This window comes from Apium graveolens, chromosome 1, assembly GCF_009905375.1.
Source record: "Apium graveolens cultivar Ventura chromosome 1, ASM990537v1, whole genome shotgun sequence".
Classification (NCBI taxonomy): Eukaryota; Viridiplantae; Streptophyta; class Magnoliopsida; order Apiales; family Apiaceae; genus Apium; species Apium graveolens.
In genome coordinates, this window is record NC_133647.1 from 163,898,268 (window position 1) to 163,909,666 (window position 11,399).

Here is an 11,399-nt window from a genome sequence, read left to right on the forward strand (position 1 = left end):
TTAAATAAGATAAAAATAATATTATAGATAGATTCGGTCTCGCCAAGATCAGGGTTTAGACAGGAATAAATCTAAAATCGACTTTTTTCTTTTTCGTCATTTTGAGGACCCGAGACCAGACTGATGGTCTTGGACTGATGGTGCCTGCCGGTTCTCATGTTTACAGGGTTGCTTTTAAATTTACACACTGCTGAAGTATTTGTAGCAGTTGCTAAGAATTTATATAGTTATACCTAAACAATGGAATGCTAGACTACCTATATACAGAGTGCTCAGCAAACAAATGATACAAACAGATCAATGTATGGACAGTATCGGTCATACGAAATACGAAGAGTATCCATTAGAGCCGCATGAGTATTTATCTCAGTTTACTTCAGAACAGAAACTTGAAACTTCAAATATGGATTTGTTTATCAGTTAAGAGGTTAGAACGAATTTGTGCGTAAAGCCAGAATCAAATCAGCGCATTACAGCTTCTCTCACATAGGAACTGTCACCTAATCTGCAGTAGCAAATCTCTATGTAAGAATATAGCAACTTTAGGAATAAGAAATCCAACATATGTAGGACAAAAGAAAAGAAGTGCCTTTTTCTCACTTGTATACAAGACGGATGTGCACATTGGGACCATCTTCTTGGTTAGGTGTCAATGTCACGGAACCTTCAATCTGTTGACCTTGTTCAACATCTATTGGATTGTACAAGTAGACGAGCATCTGCAAATATACATCAATACTCAGAAACAAAACTTGACTTAATACATAACAAGGAAATGAAGCTATTTAGTTCTGAATCAAGAAGTATATGAAAATAATACAAGACATGAAAATATTCTAATTAAGATGTTATTCCGATCAAATTGTTTGACAATTGGGTACCAACATCCTTAATTACTCATGAGAGAGGATTGTTGACATTTAGGAAAGGGCTTTTGCAAATATCTAATTCCTAATATATGAATTAAAGAGGAACTGTGAGCCTGCGATGTATATCCCTGAATCTGCAGCACAATATTTCCCCAAAAGTAAGTCTGGGGCACCAGAAGTTTGTCCCCGGAGAATGTCTACAAGAGTTCTCTATCTATTATATGGGATCCAAAAAGGAGATATATATGATGCTAAATATTGCTTCACAAGTTTAAGGATTGATGCTGATGTAGTTATGGAGTACTAATGCATCCTATATGCAAGTTTATTGATAGAGGATGAAGTAAATTAAAGACATTGTTTTGTAAAACATTAGTGAAGGGTAATCCAAGAATTAAAATCCCTTAAATTATCCTATCACGTTTGTTTTGTTGGAGTAGAGTATATGACTATAATCCCTTCTAATACTTGGTGGGAGGAGCTATTGTTTTATCCCCTCTTACAAGTGGATTATAATCCCCTCTTTGTAATCCCATGTGAAATATACACAGGATTGAAAATTTTTAAAGGATTATATTCCTATCCCTAGGACTATCCCTCAAAACAAACATAGAATAAAATTTTAAAGGATTATAGTCCAATCCTACACTTAATTCTTCCAAATAAACATAGGATATGATTATTTAGTCCAACTAATTTTGATGGGATTAGTTATCTCCGAATTGTTATCCCGGGATTACAATCCCATGAAACAAACATGGCCCTACAGACCAACTTGTATTAGGACTACACAGCCCAACAAGCATGGTTCCTTTCTTAGCTTGTGACTTGCGTCCACTGCATAATAATGTCAAAGAAACAACACTAATAATCAACTTGCAGAAGAAGCTATCTTTAGACAATGCTAGTTCTGGAAAATCATAAGAACGCCTGTTTCCTAAATTAAATAGTATTAAGTTCAGCTGTGGAGAAGCTTAAGCATGGTGTTATTGAAGAGTAATAAAAGTAAAAGGTAGCAACATACTGAAAAAATTATTATACTCATACTTGTTCCCAGTGTGTAGGCGGCTTGTCAGGTGCTGTTGACAGAACAATTGCTTCATTCATATCATCACGCTTTCTCTTTTGACCACTTATAGTAGGATGATTGCTTGTAGACTGCGTGGGTGGTGTATTAGAATCAGCAGGGGATGTCACAGGGACACTAAATTCGACATTGCACCAGAAAGCAAATCCATGAAATGGAGCTGGAAATAAAATTTAAGATAGTTGTTTAGTTCGACATAAGACTACAGAATATATGCATTAAAACCGCACATTCTGTGAATAGTATATGTGAGTTACACATGATCAACTGTCAGCTTTCATGAGAACAGAACAAGCCATCCTGATATAACTATCCGCTTTTTAAGATACTTGATTCAGGCTTGTGATACATATTTTTGCTCAAAAAGATTGACATGATCACAGGACCTATAGTATATGAGATAAGTGGAACATATAAAATATCAGCAATTAGGGAGGAAAATTCTATTACCTCGAGCCAGCGACTGAAAATTGAAGCTTGATGTAAACATTTTTAGCTCCTGAATACAAACGGTGTAGCAGTCCACATGCTTTACCTGCATCAAAATAAAAGGAAATCTATCATAGCAGGTAAAATTGATTGTACATAGCTTTATATCTCTAGGAAACATCTTATGGACAGCAATTCTATGATATCCACACTATGGATCTTGAAGTGAAAGGACAAACCACTTGTGGCAGAGCTAAAAGATTTTCACTCTTAATTGTCTCCACACAAGGGTCTTCATACGCATCTTGTATCGCCCAAGGTACCATAGCAGACACTACAACACACAAAAGGTTTCCAAGTCAATGTTTAGAGGACTAGAAAAACAGTTTTTATCAATTAGAAAATGCAAACCAGGAGAAAAAATACACAGAGGGCACATTTCAAAATCTATTATTATGTTGATCAAAGTAGAAGCCTAACTCTATACAAGGTCAAAGTCACAGAAAAATATTACGGAATACTAAACCATTGATATGACAACTCAAGCATGACTGAAATTAGTTATACTTGATATGCCTACTGAAATTCTGCTAATGACAGATATTACTAATTCATTTAATAAACAGGAAATTGCGATTTATTATAGGTAATTTCATACACTCACTATCAATTCCATAGACATTGTGCCAGAAATCAATTTTCTCACTGTATCTGTCAGGGAGCGTGACAGGAGCTATGTACAGCTGCAGACAAAGCAAGATACAATCAACATTGATTGTGGTTTAAATGAAATCATTCAAAAGTCCAATTTCAGCTACAAGGGATCAACTCTGGTTTGAGGTTTAGCAAGTTGAATTATGTTAAAATAGCTTTACTTATATCTCTTACTACTTATTAGTAGTAAGAGATATTATTCAAGGGTTCTTTAAAAACATTCTTAAAAAGTTAGTGTTCCATGTCATAGGATGCTAAACTAAACGCATACATACCGTTGCCCTTGAAGGAATAATAAGACCACCAGGTTTTAGCAGGCGATCCCTGGCTGTAAGGATGCTCCCCAACATGTTCTGCAAAGTAGCCAATGCAAGATATAAACAATGAGACTGTAAACTGAAGCTAGACATGACACAGAAAACAACTTCAATTTGTATCTCATAATGAGAAAATAACCTCATAATCATAGATGAGTAACTGATCCATCCAATCTGAAACTATAACATCAGCCTTTTCATTAATTTCAACATCCTGCAGTTGTGAGAGTAATTAAAAAAACTATATATTTCAGTAATAAATCTTAGTAATTTGCTCTAGCACAAAGATTTAATAAACTTATCACTGAAGAGTCAACCTCCACAAATCCACGTAAAACAGTGACCGTTTCAGATAGATTATTGACCTGCATGACTTTCTGTGCCTGACAAACATAGTCAAAGAGTTGACATAAAGTTTCCAATGACGTCAAACAGAGACCAATCATTAATGCGCAATCATACATATTATATTAGTCATAAAAAGGAACATACAGTAAACAATATGTAATCATGAAACCAACAAACTGTCATGTACTCATATGTGAAAGCTCCAATATATCGAGACCCGTGACTACTAGTATTGATAAGATCTATAGATACATGAAGTGTGTGTGATCTTCTATATTCAGTTTTAACAGATATGAGATGTGGGCACATTTACCACTTTACGATTAATTGTCCACCAATTTTATACTAGATGCTAAAATCCTTAACAAGCATGTAAAGCTGTATCAGAAGGTATATTAGAAAGAATGAATTTATAGCAACAGAAAAAGTAGTTATTTAGAAAAAAGGATGAAACTAAACAAAATTTTAAATATCAGAATACATGATACACTTGAACAGTGTAGCATCTTTTTAACCAATAAAAAAAATCATGCTATAAATTACCTGCACTGCGATTTCAGTGGCTTCCACTGAATATACGTGTAAAACATTTCATGCAGGAAATATATTATTTATGTAGATATGGCTAAAACTGGTTTTCCACATATATACGTTACTTAGATTATTGCGTCCCAACTTCAACGATGACTCTAATTATGTATGTGCTAAAGTTACACTAGTTTACTACACATCTTTATAGTTAATGTACATGTGCAGGTGCATTGTGTGCGTATGTGTGAATAGATCAACAGAGCAGCTTAATGAAAAATAGAAACAGAAGTTCTTACTCGTCTAGCACCGGCATGGGCACAAAATATAGAAAGAATCCCTGTTCCACAACCAACATCAACCACAACCTGAACATGTGATTATATATCTTATAAACTTAGTTGGACACAAAATCATTCAACAAAAAGATTGCATTTCATTTCTATCATGAAGTTTTCTAATTCTAAATAAAGGTCAGCAATTAAACCATGCTCACTGCAGTATGTTTGCAGTAGCTAAGATACACTTACATTGATATTTTAAAAGCTAAAGCAGTAAAATGCCTTACTTTATTTGGCCAAGAAAATGCCTTACTTTGTCTTTAATATAGTCATCCTGATGCTGCTTAATGGCGGCCCTATAAGTTTCATTGATATTCTTGTTTGGCTATATGTAAGTTCTGGTAAAAGATGGAGTATTCAAGTTATAATATTATTTCTACCCTAACAAAAATAGTTTGTCTACCTCTAACAAACACATAATTCTCGCGGTGATAACATCTAGGGACCCCATAAAAAGGTGCATTTACGATAGAAACATCAGAATTCCATATTTCCAAACCAAGAACAGGATCAATCCGGAAATTACAAATTTGTAGGAATATAAATACAATTGCACGCATTTATTCCCGATTAGTTATTCAATGTTTTTAAATTAAACTCCACATCCTAACGTATCAAACAAGTTTAGTAAATCACTATATAATCGGAAGTTCAATTATACACCAACTCAAATACATAAACCCAATTTCTTGAAAACTTGTGTTGTTTATATAAACAGAATAAAGCAAGATCACACACACATACACTAACAGTTAAATACAGAGTACACACACACAGAATTTGGTGTTAGGCAAAGATTATACGAAACAAATAGATCACCCAATATTGCACAAAAATTAAGTGCAATTACGTGTGTGTGTGTGTGAGTACAAGAATAATGTAGATTGAAATTGCACCTTAAGGACGGCCTCGTGAATGGACATATCACGAACATCGAATTTAGGCTCAGTCTCATCATCGAAAACTTGGCGTTGATGATCATCGTCATCGCCACTGTCATTACTTGCTCCTTCCATCAGTTCTTGGCTTCAATAAAAAAAGAAAGAAGAAGAGAGAGAGAGAGAGTAGAGAGAGAGAAAGGTACAGAGAGAGAGGAGAGAGTACAGAGGGAGAGTTTGGAACTTGGGGGTAAATTGGTAAATAACAAACTATGAATTGACGCGGGCTTTCAACTATTGAATTGCAAAAGTCTGTAGAATTATGTACTAACAAACTCTTGCTTCCTGACTGACTCGGTGGCTTACTTAGTTTGGTGTCATTATTTGATACAGATTGCAGAACGGTTTTCAAGGTTATTTTTTTAAAATACGGCCTCAAATATATTGGTTTAAAAGGGAGTCTCGCCCAGAGCTTTTTGTGAAATGTGCGCAATCCTAATTATCAAAAATAATGCTAGCAAATAATATAACAATAAAAATTACTCAAAATAACAATACAACAATAAAAATTAATCAAAATTTATATTTTTAACATAATTGTAATTACTTTAAAATTAAAAAAAATATTACAAGTACATAACAGTAAGATAAATTATAAACAATAAGATAATCATATAAAACATTATTTATATGTAAAATTATTTAGATTTATACATAAACATTAATTAATCAATTAATTAGTATTTTAAATTAAAGTTCTAACTTAATATGTGAATATTACTATAATTTAAAACAAACAAAGTACCTAAAAACTGTATTATTTAGAAAATAATATATTAAAAAAATTACCTAAAAATTACAATTCCCTTGTATTTTATTATCAAGACCAGTACTCTATAATACTCTTACTCTTCTAGTAATTTTCTTAATTTTTTGTTACTTATTTAATATTTAGTATTAAATTTTTTTAATGATTTTATTTTAGATAAAAATTTATTATTATATTTACTATTTTTAACCTTTATTCAATTTTAATATATTTTTATTAGAAAAAAGAGTTATACTTATTTTTATTTTTTCAAACAAAGAAATATATATGTATATACACTTGCATCTTGAAAATGTGTCCCTCAAATTTTAGGGTCATGTTCAATCGAACACTTGGAACACCCTCAGGTACGACTCTGCGCCTACTCGTTTTGTTATTTGTAAACAACACAGTTGCGTGTAACATTTTCATTACCTTTTTATTCTAAAATTAAAAATGCAACTTCAATTGGAGTTTTTCTAAAGCAAACAGCAAGCCCATGTTTTGTTTTCATGGTAAACGCATAAATCTTTAGAGTTTTGTATATTTTTTAATTTTTTTTATTTACTTAAAGTATTCGATAATGTTATATTTTCAAATTTAACATGTTATTTTAAAGGGTGTTTTGTTCACATTTTATTTATATCCGTTGATACAAAATAGTTCTGATAAATGACATAATACTTGAATTATATTCAGGTACAAACTTATTATTGGACTTATTATTGGACTCGATAACTACCGGTTAGGACTAACAAGCCATTACCGTAGACAAATAAGTGGACTATTTAATCGCTAGCCAAATATTTATTGGACTCGGCTTAAATATAAATAATATATTTGTTCGCCCACCACAATGATATAATTAATGTGAACATTATTATAGAAGGAAACTTGTCATTTCGAAGGTTGCTTGCACCCGATGAACAAAGGCAGTGGACGACCGAAACATAAAACTAGGCGTATTTAATTTCCTATAAAAGGGTTACATTGGCAACTTGAGAGGATCCATATACAATTGGAGAAAAACTCTCATAAACTCAGTCCCCAAATCACACCAAAACCTTACTTTATATGTTCAACTCTAATTATAAGTTTAATCTTAGGGCTTACCAGAATTAGCCTTAACAATATCTATAAATATTTTAAAATTTTCAAAATTCAAATTGAGAATTTATAAATCTTAAAGTAGTAAAAACGGTTAATAATTAGAGTTTGGTTCTTAGGCGAAAAACCCCAAAAAAAAAAAATTGTTAAAAACGTGACGTGTCGTTTTCTTTATATAAAAAATGTGATTTCAGGTTTGATTATAAATTGATATTTGGGTAGAATCGGATAACCCCGTGTTCAAGTACCGTATCATTTTATTTTTAGTGTGTTCAGATTTGGACTCGAGATCACATTATTCGGATACAAACTGATCCCGGGTATATGAGGTCGGATCTAAACCGATTATAAGCCGGTATCGTATTTTCATTATCTAAATGAATAGTTTATGATCCACGAGATACGAGTCAAATATGATCCATTAACATAAGTATCATTTTTATGTTAACTATTTGAATAAAATAAATATTATACTCTAAAAATAATAACAATATAAGTCATACTTTGTAAAAAATAAAAATTATATAAGATATTAAGAATTATTAAATGATTATTTACTTACAAATGTAATGGGTTAAAAATATATTATACATATTCGGTCGAATCGAATAAGAGCCATACATCAAATTTAGATATTCGGGTGGTGTCATTTTATAGAAAATAATCTGAGACCTAATTTGAGCGGGTATTTGAGTACTTATATCCGGGATCATATTTTAATCGAGTTTAATTTTTCCGTCAGATTTGAATCGTTTATAAAACGAATATGAGACATGTATCATATTTTCGAGTCGTATATAAGACTAGATACCGAATAGACCGGATCAATTTACATCCCTATATTTGGGGCTATTTTTCCGGAAAATGACATTAAGGGCCATTTGTCTCAGAATAGTGATATTTGGGGTCTTTTTTCTTTGGGAATCGGTTTATTAGTTTATAAAATTATTTTATATCAATATATTCTAAAATTATTTAACATTTCCTTTGAATAATATTTAAGTTGTTGAAATTGAAAAAATAAATATAACAAGTAACTAAAAAAGTAAGACAAGAAATGTAAATATTTCTCAAATTTTGTAAATTATTTTTGTTACATAATTTTTAGACATATTATTAAAAAATGCCGATTTTTGTTTGACTTGGATTAATTATGATAATACATATTTTGATGACTACACAACTTGATTATTTTATTATTTTGAATTATTTTTACGAATTATTTATCTAATTCATCCCTCCAAATGAATAAGTGTTATGGATAGTAATTTTTTTAATAATAATATGAGATCACGTCATTTGCAAATATGATCTTGAAATTAAAATGAAAAATTCCATTTCGGTTTTGATCACTAATACAGTCTTAACTACAAAAATTTATCTCGTAAAAAAGGGGATTTCAAGAGACATACAGAACAAATCCAGAAAAGTAGGGTGTCCAGTATAGTTTTTGATGAAATGTGTGAGAGAGCATAAGAATCATACAAGGAAAGGAGTCCCCAAAGGGCCTCTCCATGCTTAGGGCGCGCCCTAGGCATTGAGGAGAACTCCGGAAGGCTCCCGTGAAAGAAAGGGCCCTCCGGGAGCCCTTTATCCCGGAAAATATGTCGAAGGTGTCATTCTGTAATCTTGCGGTTTATCCTCATATAGGAACGGTTGTAAACATCTAGCCTGTGCTTTGGAAGTCCTGTCTCCGTATTCGGCGGGATGTCCTCGACAGGAGACCTCTGGGGTTATCTGGCACTTTACACTTTTACGGTTGGGATCACTTGTCCTGTAGTCTGGTGGGTTATCCTCATCGGGAGGCAAGGATGCACTTTGGTATTTGCGGTAAGTCATGGCTATACCCACGTTTACGATCGACGGAAGTAGCGGTAGCGGATATGGATATTCTTCGGCCGGGGAGTTTTCTTGTCCGTAAAGTCCCAAAGTCATAACGAGCCTTGGGCCTTTATGACTAGGACGCATCGTCGTGCACTCCTAAAGCAAATCAGTGTTCGAGTTATAATAGGAAGTTGGTTCGACAACTCCTATTGGGCCACGGAATGAGAAACCAAGTCCATCTAGGTTTCTTGTTCCCCAAGAACTACGTCTGGCTTGATCCTATATAAAAAGAGCTACGTAGGCAAATTGTGAGGGCACGTGTTTGAGATCTTTGAGAAGGCAAACATAAAACCTAGCAATCTTAGCCGTTTCTTAGTACAAATCAATGCATTGCAGTGATTTCTCCGATCACCGACTACCGCATCAGATCTTGATTCCGACCGCGAACCTCAAATTTTTGTTAACCAAATTCCTCCGTTAACAGCGAGTTTATAAACTAAGTTGTTTGCGATTAAAATTTTGTGAAGAACGTTCATTAGTTGTTCGTTTAATGTTAGTCCATGAGTTGTTCGTAAATATGTACGCGAATAAACTTTTTCATAATGAGTCGATACACAAGCAAAATTTTTAACTCGATAAAATTTCAGCTAGATTTCAGGTTCGGCATTTTTTTAACGAATTAATACATAAGAGTTCAGCTCGATTCGACTCCTTTACAACCGCAGAAATTTAGGTCATTATCTCTCAAAGGGTTATATATTTCCTTTTTATTATTTTAATAGTAATCAATTAAACAAGATAATCAATTATTTCGCTTATAATAAGTTAATTATTACTTTTTACGTTTCAGGTTGAACAAAATGTCTGCATCTGGGGAGCAACTCTATTACTCTGAAACTAGGAACCAATTTTGTCACCACCACCTCCTAATTTTTACGTATTTTTTAAATAATTAAGTTGCATTTATTTTGTCCTTTTTTTTGAAATTCGGTTTTATGACCAAAATTAAATCCAACTATCGTTTTTGCCGCATTTTTAATTTCAAATTCTAAAAATTGAATATCTCTCGTTTTGGTTTTATCCAAACCCGATCCTTTAATATACATAGAATAAATGGGTTTGTTTCATTGTGTTTGGCTTTAGAAACCATTCGCAAGTGGGTGTGAATAAAATTTGAAGTCTTAAAAGTTAACGCGCCAATAATATATCAGTCATAACAAATTTGGTTTTAATTGGCTGGATAGCATGAGCTTCCGAACACCCGATTTTCCACTGCTAGAAAATAAAATATAAGAATACTGAACACTGAGATGTGTTGACATTGAATCATCTGTCAACTTAGGGTTGTCAACAGATAGTACGGATACAGATTGAATTATATCCGTATTGGTATCCGAAATATCCATATTTGTATCAGTGATTGTCGGATTAAGATAAGGATAATATTCTCTTTATTTTGGATACCGATAATATTCATGTTTTCTCAAATACGAATGTGGGTATTTTGGACAGATATCTAATATTTTTTTTATGCGCCTGCTGTATTGACAATGATTTTAAAATATATTTTTATGGTTAAACTCAAATGATATTTTTGTATATGTATAAAGTATTTGTACAATTATTTAAAATTTGTATGAGAGTATTATTCAATGCATATACACACATTATAAGCTAATTTATTAAATTTAAAATATATATAAGTATATATTTATATAATTAAAATATTATATATGTATTTAATTTCGGATTCGAATATCCCGGATTTGGATACGAATAATATTCTCTTTTTTTCGAATCCAGATAATATCCGCTTTTTCTCGGATAAGAATATAAATTTTTTGGGCGGATATCGGAATTTTCCATATTTTTTATGGCCTTATGTTTAGTTAGCTTTTTAATGAAAATCGAGAGGAGAAATTATGTAGGAAGTAATTCGATCATATGAATAATGCAGCTCATTGTGAAGAAATCTCTTTGGCTCTACAAGAAATTTCATTATTGCCAACGACATTTTCTGTTGGTAAGTTAAGAAAATTCGTTGGTAACCGAATACCCACTGAACTCGACTGTCGTAGGAAACAGGGTTGGTTAGTACCTTACTAACCGATTTAGTGTCTATAGCTAAGTTTAGTAACGGAATAGTAAC

The 11,399-nt window shown here is 32.4% G+C and overlaps 1 protein-coding gene across 1 annotated transcript; it reads right to left on the bottom strand.

The window, feature by feature from the left end:
* Positions 1-462: 462 nt before the first annotated feature.
* Positions 463-5,787, bottom strand: LOC141709813 (putative protein arginine N-methyltransferase 6). The gene is made up of 11 exons (XM_074513023.1): positions 5,530-5,787; positions 4,592-4,660; positions 3,734-3,799; positions 3,556-3,630; positions 3,375-3,452; positions 3,050-3,128; positions 2,625-2,719; positions 2,407-2,491; positions 1,917-2,116; positions 601-719; positions 463-505 (listed from the first exon to the last, which is right to left on the bottom strand). Exons 1-11 carry the CDS (start codon positions 5,647-5,649, stop codon positions 463-465), a joined length of 1,029 nt encoding a protein of 342 aa, XP_074369124.1. The 5' UTR covers positions 5,650-5,787.
* Positions 5,788-11,399: the final 5,612 nt, after the last annotated feature.